Below are 17,485 nucleotides of genomic sequence, written 5' to 3'. Positions count from 1 at the left end.
CTATAGTTATCATTATTTAATGAAAAACGCGTCACATTTCTTCATGAAAAAATAAATAGTATCATTGTAGTTATGTAACGCTATATTGACATTACTAGTTTACATTATGCAGAGATGAAAGACATTTCATTTTTATGTACATTACCCAACTAGCAATACAACGAGAACAGCTATGCCAAATCTCATTTCCTGGATCACGTTAGGATTGTAGAATTATCTCCCTTTGTATAGCCTTACGATGTCGATGACTAGATTGTAACGCTACTGAGGTGACTGATTATCGATACACCTGCTTTATACCTGTCGACATGGACATGTTATGAATACCAGTACAATTATAACTACTGTACATTTTAAACTAAACATAAAATGTCAGAACTCTATAAATTGTGATGACTCTACATTACAAATCATTTTACTACTGTATTAGTAAAACGCTGTCAACATGGACAATAAACGAATTTATTTATCTATATGTAAGTCCGTGTACAGTGGTATAGCAGAACCATAAACGCCTACTTGACATCGTGGCACCTCTTCCCCAAAAATCAACCCATGAACATTAAAAACACTGGAATTCGGGGAAGAGATTGTGTGGAAAACATCAGTACATCCCCTTGGATAGACAAACTGGTAGCCGATCGAACTGACTTTTAGTGAATGGGTTTACTAGACCTTTATAATTTGAAAAGATATAAATGCCAAATTCGTGAACCTCCATACGCATTTAGTTTCCATTGTTTACCGACTCATCTCCCATCAGGGATAAATTGTAGAACATTTATGATACTCTGACTGTACAGTCCAGGACTGCAATCAGGTTATAATGCTGATAAAATCCATCTTTAAATTATTGTGTTTCACATACATCATCCGAACATCCGGGCCCTGGACATATCATAAACTTTATTAATCACAGGTTATGTACAGTCAATGGCAGGTTTGCTGATCACGAAATACCAGAATACGAGTTCCTGGTTCGTTGGTAGAGCTGGCGTTCTACATGGAAGTTTGGATCAGCAATTCTATTTTGTATCTTTACGTTGGAGAGTTTATGCATTACTCCAGTGGAGTTGCCATGACACCAAGGATTGACCTTTGTCGTACGTTTTATCGGCGGTCGTTGTTGTGTAGTGTTGATGAACGGTAGAGGTGGTTCTTTCTGTGGTCGCAAGAGATGCGACTCGCCTAAAATCTTTGATACCTGTGAGAATGCAGACTGAGTCGTTAGGGGGCGCTGTCGTCGTGATGACCGGAAATGATTCTGCGTCGTTTTAACTGGTTCACTGCAAGTGGTTTTCGCAGAATGCATTCGGGCGAGGAAAGGAATACTTTCAACAGAACCTTGGTCAACGCTTTTGCGTTTCCATAACTTACTTTCCTGAGCATAACTACCAACTGCCTGTACAACAGTCACGTTTCTTTCTTTGGCACTATTTGAACATTTTCTGTGATCTAGCATCTGGTTCGTATGTTTTCGCAATAAAATTGAAGCTTTCGTCCCCCGTGATAAAATACCCGGCCTTTCGGGCTTCTCGGGCGCGCACATGTATGGTGAACTACGTTGTGTTAATGACCAATAACCGTCATCATTGAGTTCGAATACGTTTCTTTTCAGAATATCACCTGAGAGAAACGATAAATTGTCATCGACGTCTCTTATTTCATCGAACTTTCCACTATGATGTCCTGAGTCTACATCCTCATCTTTTTTTGTTTCCTTTCGCTTGTTTTCATCTCCACTGTCTTCTCCTTTTTCTACATTTCCATCGCATTCGTCTGCATTTTCTTCTTCTTCTTCAACCTCCTCCTCCTCTCCCGGTACTCGGGGTAGTGGTGGGGGAATTGGTCGTCTTGTGAACTTGTACCAGCGTGGAGTTTTCTTCTTGTAAGGAAACCAATTCTCATTTTTAAGATCGATCAGTTCCACAATGAACTCATGATCATTCTCGTAAGCAATCTGTCGACATGACTTCCGGTAACAGTCGAATCTTTTACTTCCGGTTTTCTCTTTTTCATGTAAGTCCTGTATATGAAAAAGAGAGAAATTAGTTTCGAAACGTAAGTTCAAAACCTCGACTGGAAAATTGAAACACAATGGGGAAACAAACACGTCATGGAATGTCTGAACGAAAGAGACAAGGAATGAAAGAGTCATTCGGGAAGGATAACTATATTTCTACCATGCATTGTGACCGTCATATTGCCTTTGTGGAAGACACTTATTCCGTGACTAACGATATGCACATTCCTTTTGTATACAGGCTTCCGGTTAGGATAGGCAACGAACTGTTGACTAATGTACAAAAACGGCAAATGGATATTTGTTGATTATAATTCTCTGTTTATAACGGAACATCTAACACACTTAAGATTGTTTTACGCAAAAATATGATGCTGCACTTTAATTATTTAAACTGTGAAACGCTACACATTGCCATCAATTATTAGAAATGTACGAGTATGCAAACCGACAGCGATACCAATCAAATCAATCGAAGCTCATGTAATCCCGAGTACATATTGTTAGAGTACAATGTCCTTTTCTCCCCATTCCTTGCAGTTGTGTATTATATTTTCCTTTATAGCCAGGAGTTTATTGTATAGAATGAAACTTACAATTAGATCGATTTCGTAGTTGACATCAATGCCGATGTCAATCAGGAACTCGGCCATCTTCATCTGGCCTGTTCTCATGGCAACCATCAGCATATTCTCGTTAAACTGTTGGAATATTCAAAACAGTCAGTACCAAGTTAACAGTATTTCTCAATTTTAGCTCTTCTTACATTTCTGTCAAACATGTCATGGTCTAATACTTAATTCTATACTACACAGACTTATATGAATAGTTTGAGATTATTTAACAGTATTTATCACCTATTTTCACTAATGGTTTGGTGGGCCAAAAGTCCAAAGTATTGACCAAACCCATTCCGAAACAAAAATGTACCACATGTGCTACATGCCATCTTTCAATAAATAAACAATTGTTCGTCAGAACTCACCACCAGAGCTCGCGAACGTCTGGATATCTTTGTACTAAAAGTATATGGAACATTTAGCTCAGCTTAGAAAATGCGTTACCCCTATTCGTAGTAAACTGCGGATAAAGCATGTACAAGGTTTGTGGAATATAATTACCTTTGTTATGAAAGCAGTATTGTAGCAACATTTGGTCAATGGTTTTTGACTTACCCAAGTGGCGTTGATGTCAGCGTTAGGTTTATCCAGACAGTTCTGATAGGTCGCTGTATCCCCCTCACACACCGCGGTGTACATAGCCTGGGGAAATATGTAACGACAATTAACAATGTAGGCAATATCTGGACGGAAGGTACTTTTGTAGAACTCTATTGTTTTTATATCCATATGCGTTCGTTAGTTAAATGTATGCCAAACATTGGATAACAGTGCTATCTCTTTTCAGAGTCAACGTTCTCACACTGGAGATAAGTGCAAGGAATGGTGACCCTTGATAGAGATACACAAACAGACAACACTATTAGATAATACAGCAAAAACGAATTACGAACGAATTGGATCATTCCGGCAGTTGCATGAATTGTGTTGTGATGTTTTTCGGGTTTCACGCTATTGAAATGTTCCCCATTTACTTTTATTAATTTTTTGAGCGTACAAAAAATCAACAGTATAAAACTATCTTAATTAGGTACGTGACGAAACATGGTTTTATTATCCTCGTACTTTTGAATAGGTTTCATGTAACTCAGATATTTTGTTCATATCTTCATGTTTTCATAAATCCAAAAAGAACATTCAACTGGAAATCTTATTGATTATATCCTTTGTCGACAGTGTGACTTTTTTGTCGGGTTGTTTGTTTGTTTGCTCGGTAAATCACCCCGTGAACATCTAGAGTTATTTTGAGATGAGGTCTCCTTGAAGTAGTTTATGACTACATTACTGGAGAATATGCGCGAGGCCAGTCGCATGTCGTTCAGAGCAATTAGGGTAAAGTGTCATGCCCAACCACGACAGCATAGATCGTCCCGTTCCTAAGTTTCTCGAGAAACACCAAACTGGCATAGGTACGGAGCGTCGAACCACTCACTTCGGATCTTCACCTGAGGTGACGTGGTCGACGGCCTTAGCTACACCTCCTTGTCGTTTAATTACATACCTCCCTTTCCTCCTCCGTCATTTCCGTTTCCGGCTCTTCTTCCTCTTCCTCGTCGACCTGCTCTTCGTCTTCCTTTTCCTCTTCATCTTTATCAGAAATGCCTTCATCATTGTCTTTGCCGTCATCGTCTTTATCGTCCCCATCTCTATCGCCTGTTTGTAACGCATCGCTTTCCTTCATTAAACAAACAATAAATAAATGTAATAATTTAAATATAATTAACTTATGCTGATAGTTTGGACGTTTGTCTCAGAATGCAAATTCTGATAGTTTGGACGTTTGTCTCAAACTCTACCAATCCTAATAGTTTGAACGTTTGCCTCAGAATGCAAATTCTGATAGTCTGAACGTTTTTCTCAGCCTCTACAAAGTCCAATAGTTTGACCGTTTGTCTCAGAATATAAATTCTGATAGTCTGAACGTTTTTCTCAGCTTCTACAAAGTCCGATAGTTTGGACGTTTGTCTCAGACTATACAAAGTCTGATAGTTTGGACATGCTTGTCAATTATTGCGTGTTGTTCACAGAAACTGCAATATGCATATTTCTTCATTGAGAATTGTTTGTTTGATTTTCCTTTAGATGGTTGACGTCCTGGTAAAAACGTGGTTATATAAAGACACAAAAAGAAACAGAAGAGGAAAGGAAAATTGTCTATCAAGATCCCAAGTGTTTCAATGAGACAGCAGATCAATTTCGTCCTCTTCAGGTTCTCTAAAGGAGACATGGAACTGCAATCATCAATATGATTAAAATCGTCTGGTAATGGCTTCATTACTTTGCTGCAATGCAGGCGTACCACAAACCATGAGCAGATACTTTGTATCAGAAGGATTCCGGATGGCCCAACTTTTAATGAAATCATAATTTTACCTTGGTGATCTTTGATATCTGGTAAGGTATGACGTGCAAACGTATGTAAAATGACGTCATTTTTTCGAGAATGTTTCTACGATCCTTTGAACACAATCGATATCAACATTGAATTCTAGGAGGGCAACAACGCAAAATTCTAAAGAAAAAACAACATATCGAGATATCCGGTTAAGTGATCAATGTGCATTTCCAACATTTAATATAACAGGAAATTGTTAATTATTCACAGTTAGTCAAAAATGCATTATCACAGTTTTACGCCAGTAACCTATCGCTTTGCCATTGAAGAGACAGAGACTCGTGTTGTTCACTTTCATAGTTATATCATATTTCAAGTAATTTGTAAACGTAATTGAACATACACGGACTTTAAATAATGTGGTAGATTTGTTCGATTTGTATTCTATTTGGATGTAAAAGAAAATCACTCAAATTCAAATTAGCCATTTTATATTCACATTCAAATGTCATTGTCCATTTCACTACACGGTTTACAAGGATTAATCAATATATATGGTATCAAATTCTTACTGAAATCCAGCTTGATGACATCAATAGTAAATAATTCATGGTCACTGAATACAAAGCAAGTTTCCTGTAATACCGCGGCCAAATACAAAAGGTAGATTTCACTGGAAACGGTGTAATAAGGATGTAATACTTACCATATCTAGATAGTTTACGACAGTATATATTTGGTTTCTACAAGTCATGACATTTTGTAAATATATGTTGTCTCTCTAATAGATATTTGCTATAATTTCCCTTCATAAATACCCTATTTAAGGATGTGTACTTGGTTTAAACTGTGTTTTATTTGTCAATTTCCATTTTACAATATATATATAACATATAAATGATACAAAAAGGAATCAGAAACAAGTGTCAGGACACTTATAGAAATCTAACGTTACACAACAGCAGTGACATGATAAAACACAACATCTTATCATAATGACAATAGAGTCTAATGTGAAAACATCTGTTGGAATTTGATCAAATAGTTAAATACATTGTAGTTAATACACAGGGAGATAAACATGAAAATGGCATTAGCTGCTTCCATTCGGTTAAAGATATATATCTGATGTGGTATTAACATGCTACGTTAGCATGGAAAATCTGTTTGAGGTGTTTACTTCTTTATATAGTTTTATGTTAATTGCTCAATTCAGTATTTTCTAACCTGCATGAAGTATCCAAATAAATTATTTCGAAAACTTTCAGAACTAACATAAACGACTGCCATGTCGGTTAAGCTGGTCCACAGCCTTTATGCTATTATTTATTGTAGTAGCTGAACATTTTTCACAAAATCATTGCAACTAGCAATATCGTTTTATCCCCACTCATGAAAATACCATAGATATATACATGTTTCTCAAATCTATAAACTATTTTAAGTACTCTACATAAAACGCACCAGTGATCTCGCTGTATAATATAATCTTTTGAAAACGAGTTTTCGTAGACATGATAGTTTGTTTAACAGAAGAAGTCAACAAAGACAGATTCTTCAATTATAATCTGTTCAACAAAGAAAATGCTATTTTGGCCAATTTGTTAGCAATTATTATTGTAATATGAGGAGATGTAGATCATTACAGTAATGACGAAATGCTTATAAGAATGGACGTTCTTTGAAAGATACAATTTCAGGTTAAATACGCTTAAACATCTATTCAGTGGATAGTTGCGTAAAGGATAATTAGGCTATTTAATGTCAATTGATAGTAATACATAATTATAGGAATCCGAATTGTAAGACCGTCTTGAATCATTATATTGCTGTAGCGTTTCGTGTTAGGGACATGGTTATTTTCATTGTATTGTACATTTTATTCTTCTATGTGAACGCTTTATGATGGGTTTTTTTTCGTCAAAAATACTGATCGAGCTTTCTAATGTGCTTAAAGATGAAGTTCCCAATTCATTAATATTTTAATTGAAATTTGTTTTGTAAAATAAGGGAAAGAATACGTGAGAAAATACAATGACTCTACACTGCACTTGGTGGATTTCATATCCAGATGGCGTGATCAGCGCATGACGTGACTAATAAAATTAACGGTTCAAAGGTCTCGGTGCTTGTTATCAGGGATATCCAATACTATTTCTTTCATAGATAAATTCGTACCTAAATGACGATATTTGTTATAGATTATGGTCGATTATTTGCCCTTTATACGTCTGTCACGATATAGTCCTGATAATGACGAGTAGAATATGTAAACGTTTAACAATATTTTGAAATCATTACATTAACAAAATGCAAAAATGTATTCTTGTCATGGTTTATATTTCACATTATATTCCAGGTTTTTGATCTCGTCCATCCTCAGGCCAAGATTCGATTGGTTTGAGTTAGGGTATCTGTACTTTGAGGTATTTTTTCGTAATGAAAAGAAAACACTGCCCCTTTCACAGTCCAGCTTATTATTATTTTAGATGTATACACATGTTTTAGAATATCATCACGTAAGATGAGCTTTATCAATCAGGAACAGTCGGCACTTCCCGTAAACTAGAATCCCCGAATGGGGTGTTATAAAGCCAGAGTACACATTCGGCTAACCTCGGCCGATTCCGGTACCCTTCATCAAACGAGTGCCAGAGTACAGTGACTCTGGATGGACCGTGATAAACACACAGACGATTGGGACACTGTAAGGACAGGAACAGCTCTATAACAGCATTACACAACAAAGGAAAGATAATCCCTAAAATGAAACCAGTATGAGGCATCAGGAACAATAAGATGATGGCAGCGAAAATGCAAAATGAGAAATTTACATAGCGATCTCTGATAAGTACAAGGAGAATAAGACAATGTTCTTGAAGGGCAAATCACTTAAAAGCAAAACATAGGCGAAAGTATAAATCATTACAGAAATTCACGATACGTTACTGTCCTGTTTTATTTTCGCTCTGGCTTTTCACCCACTAATCTCAACCAAGAAAAGAAGGGGGGAATAAAACCAGAGGAGGGAGTCAAGTGGTGAATGTTGAATGTTTAGTAGAATTAGGACAATTGATAAGAACATTCCAAAATGAAGATCACTACATATACACGTTCCTCATTTCCCACATTAAGCATTTCAATATTGAATCAAAATAAAAACTGAATTAAATCATTTTAAACATTCGAGAATAAAATGCAGGCCGACAGATCATTATATCTTTTATATACATAGACCACTGAACAGTGTATTATATTACATGTTATTTTTGCTTGGCGTTCTCATGTCACCGTATTGCTTTCTATCTACTGCAACGGGTAAATCTCCATAAATGTGCATTCGATCATAAAATTGAAATATCGGGTCACGTCACAACATCGCTAGTCATCCTTTCTAAGTATACAGTTAATTTCTAAAAGCTATATACAACCTTTAAATTATCTCGTAATTGTGAACTCAGTCGGTATTGCCCCTGTCGGGTCATGTTAAATAGGTATTATATGTTTCTTTAAATTCTTGAATTGAAAACGCTTGTGTAAAAGTAAATATTTCTTATCTAGATGTTGGAAATGTATTATATACGAATAAAATGTATATATATATATGTTTGATATATTTATATATTTGTGTATGTGTGATTAATTAATAACATATATTACCCGAAGGACCTTTAACCAGGTTTAAACAATTTCAGTTCCCCTGCATGAACCCTTTATATAGCTATTACTTTTATAGACAGATATAACTATCTATGTATTAAGTATTCGAGCTGATCTGTTAACGACTAAAAAGGAACCGATTAAAGCGCATTAAAAACGACTACGTTTTTGTCAAAATTAATGCAGGTGGAATGGAAGTGGCTATTTTACCTGCGCTTACTTGTACATTTTAGCAATTGACTATTAGTGGGTTAGAAGGTTAGCTGTAGTATGTGTCAACTTGAGAGATAAGTCTGTTGGTTTTGTTCATTTAAATAAAATCATTGAAAGAAACTAGTTACCTCCTCTGAGGCAGAGAACAAAAATAACTATTGAAATAGCAGGCTATGAAAGAAAGACTTACAGAAATACACCCGATATATAACTCCGTTTGATTTCAATCCAAGGAAATGTACGTGTTATGAATATCATGAGTCCATGAGTAAACTCCAATATCAATGTAATCAGAACAAACATTCAAGTTCAATCATTGCTGAAAGTATGTCGACAGTGATGTTTATCGTTAAATGGCGTCCCTGAACTCGTGAAGTGAAGCAATACAAACACAGAAGAAAGGTTAGACACCTAGAGTTTACGTTTGGGAGAATTGATTGAAGTATTTTATATAAACTGTTGGCTCGACTTAATCGACAAATATAAATACGTGTCAATATAGATAAACAAAATAAACTTCCAAGGGATTTCAGCACCACTTTTAAATCCTCGTTACTGACCAGAATGTTACACATTGGTTCAGAGGGTTTAGTTGTTGAACACAAAGATCAGTGGACATAAAATACGAAAAGGTCTACAGTGCATATGTAACCATCAAAAGGACTTTCGATGACCGTTTTTTTTTCAAATACATAACAAAACATCATTAACCTTTTTTATAGGAAGTTCTATGTTCTTACCTCCGCCGTTTCCGTCCGTTCTGTCACTCCATCCGGTGTGTCGTCTGTCGGCTGTAATTCCCCCTCGCCATTTAAATCCAAAGTTAATTTATCGCTAGAACTATTACACACAATGCTATCAATATCCTTCTCCTGGTTTTCCTCACTCATTGTTTCGACAATGTTCACTGGCGGATTTTTTTCCGTCCTCTCATGTCCACCATCGTCATCAGTAAGGTCCAACTGAGCGCCATTTCGTTCCGTTTCCATAACAATGTCATGACGATGTCACCACGATTCACATTTTACCTGTAAAACATATGCAAAAATGAAGAAAACAAATTGATTCTGTAAAATAAGTGTAATCTTAAATTTCAACATATATTTATTTTACTGTCCAGTATGTATAATACCTATATTGCTATAACTCCAAAGAAACAACCGTTGCTATAGTCTGCTCGGAACATAGATATTTGTTACTATATCCAAAACTCTCAATATTCAAATCGGGATACGTGTATCAGATATGCTTCACTCATCGCTCAATATCTTAACTATCATAGCAGATTCCTTTGACCATGTGTACCTGTGAATTGAGTTTGCATACATTTAGGTAGGTATAACATGTGTCTATACACACCGTACACACACTGCTGGTAATGTAATGTGCTCTCTCCCCATAAATATTGCATGACGTCACAGTCCATAGTGTGTATACACACAATACTCCACGAATAGAAGCATTGTGGTGACATTAACCGTGTAGCTATACGCTATGCAAAACGCACGAAAGAACATGATAAAAAATCATTGATGATAGAAATAAGTTATGGAAACGTTTCAAAGCAAAAGCAATACAAATGTGTCGTTTTGCCATCTAGTATATCTTTCTACGTGTATAAATAATCAACGTGTGTGCGTGTTTTATGATTGAAAAAATATGCGAAATTACTGTTACCAAACTGTTCAGATACTGACTTTTACATTATATTTGATCCTATCGTCAGTTCCTAAGACACAGTGTACCTCGTGTACCTCAGGAACGTGAACCAGTGATCATGGTGATTTCTGTTAAGTTGGTATAATGAACGTGTAGCTTGACTAGACAAAGGTGATTCGTCAAGGACAAGTCACACAGGAATAATGTAGCATTGTTTTAGTTTAGTGTACTTTTGCTCGTTAGCAATATATTAAAATCGAATAAAGCATTGGTTTTTATGCTGTATATCTTTGTTTAGAAGACATTATTATTACAATTACACAATAATCACTGTATCCATTGTTATAATTTTTATAAACTCGTATTATATAAAATATATTATCCGTAAAAAAGTTATACTTATAAAACAGTTTTACTTATAAAATAGTTATACCTATAAAACAGTTATACTATAAAACATTTATACTAGTAAACTGTTATACTATAAAACAGTTACACTATTAAACAGTTAAACTATAAAACAGTTATACTATAAAACAGTTATACCTATAAAACAGTTATACTATAAAACACTTACAGTTATACTATTAAACAGTTATACTTATAAAACAGTAAATACTTATAAAACAGTTTACTTGTAAAACAGTTATACTTATAAAACAGTTACTACTTGTGACAGAGGAATGAAAACCAAATTGACATTGAAGTATAGGTTACGTTACAGAGACTAATGATGGTAGTGTATTGACGTACACGTCGTCCTCATACCAAACAACACATAATTGACTACTGGTTTAATTATTTATACACCGAGAAGATATAACATTGTGTTGATAAAAAGAGGCTTTATAGAAACGCTGAACTGGATCAATAATGAACACATAAATTATTACACATAATACCTAATGTTTCTCAGTAATATATAGGCCTTTTAAATGTATAAGGATATTTGATTTCGGTTTTTAAATCAATGGGTATTTCAATTTCATGAAAGGCAATTTTCTATCACGTTTATTTGATTTTAAATCGACGATCTATTACGTACGTACGTGATATTTACACATGGCGGATTTGACGGTGTTCAAAAGTAATATTCGGTAAAGATACATACATTTAACCGCAATACAATTTCTATCACTGTTACCTGTGTACTGGCTCTGATAAATTTTCTAATGTTAATTTTCCTATCGCTGGACGTGTTCATTAAATGGTATTGACAATACCATTAACATTCCCATGCTATTTTATACAGCAAATCTTTCAATATAATCAAATTCCTCATGGCCAAATCATTGGGCTAAATAATATTTAATAATTTTCCCTGATTGTCACGGAAGAGTTTTGAGTTTGTGTAAAGTGTACTTGAAATATTTATCTTTGTTTGCCGGTGTGTTTGAAGTTTCCTATAAATACAATATATGGAATTTTAATTTATTTCTCTACATATATTGTATAGGTAAATATTGCATATTTGTCGAAGACTTTGATATAAATGCCCCCGGATATATGTTCAATGTTTCTTTATCTCATTTAGTAATATATATCTATAATGATTCTATTTTGAAGTCTGATTGATGTTCGTAGCCTACGTCTAGATGCACACATTGATTGAGATATTAAATATATTGATATTATCATTATTTCATCTTATCATTTGGTGCATGTTTTCTGAGCGACAATGATGTCATGACAACTAAATCAACTCTCTTTGTTTTCCCTTGTGATAAATAGACTTTTAAAACTTAGTACTTTGATATGAAAAATCATCTAAACACAACTGCGTTCAAATCCTGTTAATGACGTCTTAGATTAAATCATCACTTGTTGACATACCTCTGTCGTCGGTAATCCACAGACAACTATCTTATCCTTGCTTTATCATTCACCTATAAAATACCCTGGTCTGATATCAAATATCTAAGTGTTCATTAATCACAATTAGGGTCTCGATCATACATGTTGACGGCCTGGTCGTACAGATAAAGTTTTACTCTGCAGTGTGTCTTCCTGGGATATCAAGTGGGATTACAATGTTATTAATCAAAAGGAATGATAAAGACATCGCCTACATACCCTGTTATTTTAGACAATAAGAAATACAAATCGTTCTGAATAACACTACAAATGAAGTGGTATACCATTGCAGAAAGTGTTTGCCAAGTGGCCCATCATCGTAGCCGGGGGAGGGGTTTTAAATATAGCGATCCACAACATGATATTTTAATTCGGATATCAAAACACGAAAATAAGTACAAGTTTCAAACGCATTTGTATGCTGATATCATAAATGTGTAGCAAACTATGAAAGGAGATATCCATCATCTTTTTAAAATGCCACCATGATTATATAGCTATGATCTACCTGAAGTAACTCATTGTAAAATAAATTGCCGAAGCCTTCAGTAATATGTAATTTACATGCTACAATGTACTACAACATAGTATGTATTTATCTTTAATGAAGCGATTTGTTGATAAAGACAAATTTATTCCAGACCAAACATTCATGGAGACTTGAAAACGTATAACAGCATGGTTTCCAGGAGGGTAATTAACGACACCTGCCATGTCACAAGTTGCTTAAAAATATTGTTTTTTGTTCAACGTTTCCGTTATGGAATTATACATTGAGTTCTTTTTTTTTTTAATAAATACTGCATGGCAATATATCAAACTCTAGTCTAAATAATACGTTAGCAGAATCATTCATTACCATCAAACCGGAAAGAGCAATCAACTTATATCAACTGTTATAAATGTGTCCTACAATCTTAAACCGGGTTCAGACTTGGACCTCCAATCTAATTAAGCAGGGGTGCCAAATTAACTGGTATTGATATTAGTTTTGTATGTACAGTATAACCTTGACCCGGTTCGTTTTGTCAAATCATTGCAAAGTGTTTATCTACAAGTGTATCTACACCATTTATCAATAATTAAGACGAATGAATATACAGAATATTGACTTCTGACATACAGCTTTGTGTATTTTCAAATATATTTAAGATATGACAAGGTGAGTAGACGTGAAATGCACGTGTTAAAATGTATATCGGTCGCTCAATGATGCCACATGCTATACACCAAATCAAACTGATTAGATATGGCCAATTACGCTGCAAAATAAATCCTCGCTACATTTCCAGCTTTATTCAGAAGATCTATATTGGCAATTTGATACTTAGTAGTAGGTGAAATAAATTTAGTATTCATAACATTTAAAAAGTCATATAATGTACACTCAGTGAATTTAAGCCAAAGATGAAATACAAAATGTACAGCTTATGGGAAAGGCGGTCATGGTTTTTATACGATCCTTTTGTTTTTTCTTCATAAATTTGTTAACGTTATGAGAAAAAAGAATGCTAGGTGAATGATCGAATGGAGGGAAACGTACCTCTTTAACACATACTACTGTGTAATTCAGCAAACCAAAACAGTCTGCTTGTTCTTTAGAGGGGAATTTGGAGTAGATATAAAGGTATACTAGTACTATTTATTTGAAATTTGCAGCTTTCTCGTTAGTTTATACATGATCATTATGTTTGAATATCAAATACAAATTCATAGATTTATACACAGTAACGTATTTAGTAAAACGATCCACTTTCGCCTTTACACGAGTTCTTGATTTAATCCTTTATTTCCAAAATACACACATGGATATTAAATATAGCAATGCTAATGGAACCCTGTTTTATTTACATAATGATAACCACAGTTTATTCATATCTCGGGTCATGCATAGTCTACCCTGTCATTGTTCACCGTTAGAACTCCAACTTGGTCTGAAGTGCTTGTCGGACGTAATCGGAAATTGCTATTAGATATGATAGGAATGGCTATATTGTAACTAGGAGGAACAAAAACACATTCACTAAAAATGAAATTATTAATAATGCGTTTGACTGTCTTCACGTAACGTTATCCATTTTAGATGATAATAATATGTAGACTCTAGCAATATTATTGAGAAATGCGTCAAGTACCTTTCATCTACACACATTTACAATTGACTATCCGGTTAGTGTCTTCAAAGTCAAGTTTTTATTTTATCTCGTTATAATTCCACATGATTTCTTAGGCAATTAACCCATTATACTATTCTAAGGAATAACAAGTCTTGATGTATTCAATTATCTTTTCAAAATAATTGATCATAATATAATCAACATTTCATTGTGATACTAAGATGTTCAAAGGAAAATATTAAAACCTCCCTATAGGCCTACCCCCTTACCTGTCGAGCTGGCCATGTTGGTAGAAATAAGGATGTTACGCTATAAATCTGTAGTGTACACGGACCGGTGTGAAGACGTGCTACTTATACTACAGCTTACCTGGAATTGATCGCCCCCGGTAACTATTGACTCAGGTACGAGTACACCGACATCTTGAAATATCAACGCAAACAATTTCAAGAGAGACTTACTGGTTGTGTTGATATGGAATGGACATTTAACCTTGGATTGGAGAGATAGATCACATTTGTGCTCTACCCTCTTCACTTTGTAGGATACCACATCAATATCTTATGGCAAATAGCTTTCTGATATAAAACAAAAAAAGACAAATGTCTTCTGAAGTCAATATTACTCAAAGTATAGATCTGTAGTTAAAAACAACCTTATAAAGCTAGAAATCAATTATTTATGTTCGCTGATGTACCACTATATATATTCTGCATGTCCTGCCTCAATGAAAGTTAAAATATCAATGAAATGATGTCATTATGCAACAGTCATCAAAAACACAAAACTAATACCATTCATTCACATTCATTCATAGCTGAATGACCAATGTCAACTGCCAATCAATCACAAAATGATTTTAAAAGGCATATTCAATATTGTCCCGTCGTCTTTCTAAGGAGCTATTTATGTGTTGTATACAATGCACTGCCATTTCGCTTTACTTACCGAAATCAATATGCGATTGGCCCTCAATAAATTCACTTGAAGTATTTCAAATCTGCTTGATAAATCCACGATATCCTTAGAGAGCTTAAGAATCTCCATTTATATACCTAAGTTCGAATGTTGTTACAGCTGAATACGATTTTTCTTTCTTTACAATAAACTCATCAATACAACAGATATGAGGTCCGATTCTATCGTGTGAACTGGGAGGTCAATATATACAGACGTTCCTATAGCGTACGTATTGTAGTATTAATATCAAATGGAATCAGGTGTTTAAACTGCTTTTACCGCACTTGCTTCACGCACCGACAAATTCCCTGTTATAAATTATCTACCAATATATATACGTTTGACGACACTTACGTGGTTCCACCATATAGATCCGTATATGTTGTCAAACACACACCTGAGTTCTCTATCACACTCGGTGATTGAATTCTGCCCTACTTTGAAACTTTAACAAAAGCCTTAAGTCAATAAATGGTGCTGTTCCCAATTACACACATCTAAATAGTTAACACCAGTGATCCAACGCTCCAAACCGTCATAGCTGTAGATTTATATATAATTATACTGTAAACTCATGACAAAAAGAACATATTAAGCTTTGTTACAAAGAGTTAAAGGAAATATTAAATGTTCGACTATGTGTGAGATAAAAGCAGCTGAGTAATTGGTATGCTACTCATGGGAATCGCAAATAAAATGTAGTACTGACACCGAGTAATGACTTTGGACTCTATTCCTGTCGGGCTGTCCAATCCCTCTTTCTGTCTATGCTCAACTATTTATAAGAGGACTACCAAGCAGTTTTATTATATATTATTAAAATAATATCTCCAATCTGCCATCAATCTCATATCATTTCTGTTCCTGTAGCTTTCCTTATGGTGGACACACAATACATTTATCATAATATTCATTCCTTCTAGATTTGTTTTCTTATAACATTTTCTATCGTTCATATGATTTAACTGGGGAAGTGTTTAACGGCATGGTAATGTCAACATAAAAGCACATTTTATAGCTTCTTTGAATTTATTTCCTATGTGTCCTTCTTCGGACAGTATTACACAAACACGATCTCGTACTGCTCATGTCACTTGTGACAATATTGTGTTACTGCAATATTCACATTACCGATCCGACAAAAAACATCTTGAAGGACATCAATATTAATTAAACTGTTACTGACAAGACATCAATTTGAGGATACCTTCTTTCTGTTAATAATTATTATGCTTATGGCGATGATATTATTTGATGTACATTGTAATGAAATATTTTTATACTTCAACAACTCGCCTCGAATCATTATCTTCTAATGGAGTCAATCTCCTGTTTCTTTTATTTTTTTGTAATATCAATATCAATATGCATAATGACGTAGCAGATCTTTTTCATTTTTATGAATTTCTTGAACAGTCATCGGTTGGGAATTCCAGTTTTATACAACTACTGTTTACATGAGGTGCAATGCACATATGGCATGGGAAGTGCGAATTAGATTCACTCCTATAATGAACAGATCGGTTTACATACAACCCAATTGCGGGCGAAATATACCTGTAGTCTATATTAAGCATCTCAGTGACGGATGAGTACAGGAAAATTGTCGGTTTTCCAGAGTATCGTTATCATTTTATATGACACGAAGGCAATAGTAAACCACATCATTAATTATATGAAAAAAAGTAAATGCAACATAAATAACAACAGACCCCGTCACAACACTATCGCTAGAAACATGAGAATCTCGCGGTCACATGGTTATTACCGCATAAAGGAAGTAAATTAGATATGTATGGAATTTCCAACGTTATTTAAATGTCACATATATACTCAGTATGTATATCACGTGTGTACACATGTAGTGTTCAAGTGAAAATCCCTAGGAATATCCATCATTTGAACTTCCTCTTCCCGGACAGGATAATATTATTCAATCCGAATTATGTTCCCTTTTTTAATTACAACATATATTCTAAGTCAATAACGATGATATACTTTAGGTGATGTAAATAATGAAAATTACGGCATCAGTTATATTCTG

General features: G+C 34.6%; 1 protein-coding gene across 5 annotated transcripts in view; it reads right to left on the bottom strand.

Annotated features, from left to right (window-relative positions):
- The window catches only part of LOC117330364, a 40,632-nt gene continuing 23,147 nt past the window's right edge, over window positions 1-17,485 (bottom strand). For 2 of the 5 annotated variants that reach the window (XM_033888588.1, XM_033888587.1), the window contains exons 2-6: window positions 9,592-9,879; window positions 4,145-4,318; window positions 3,199-3,285; window positions 2,620-2,724; window positions 1-2,026 (exon numbers count right to left, since the gene is read on the bottom strand). In XM_033888588.1, coding sequence (XP_033744479.1) covers window positions 950-2,026; window positions 2,620-2,724; window positions 3,199-3,285; window positions 4,145-4,318; window positions 9,592-9,840 — 1,692 coding nt within the window. In that variant the 5' untranslated portion in view covers window positions 9,841-9,879 and the 3' untranslated portion in view covers window positions 1-949. Of the gene's footprint in view, window positions 2,027-2,619; window positions 2,725-3,198; window positions 3,286-4,144; window positions 4,319-9,591; window positions 9,880-9,983; window positions 10,144-14,750; window positions 14,771-15,429; window positions 15,669-17,485 lie in introns of those variants that run through there. The other 3 variants (XM_033888589.1, XM_033888591.1, XM_033888590.1) reach the window with 3 other exon arrangements.

The sequence above is a fragment of the Pecten maximus genome, chromosome 7 (assembly GCF_902652985.1).
Source record: "Pecten maximus chromosome 7, xPecMax1.1, whole genome shotgun sequence".
NCBI classification, from domain to species: Eukaryota; Metazoa; Mollusca; class Bivalvia; order Pectinida; family Pectinidae; genus Pecten; species Pecten maximus.
The sequence above is the reverse complement of the archived record's forward strand: the minus strand, read 5'-3'. Positions and strand labels throughout refer to the sequence as shown.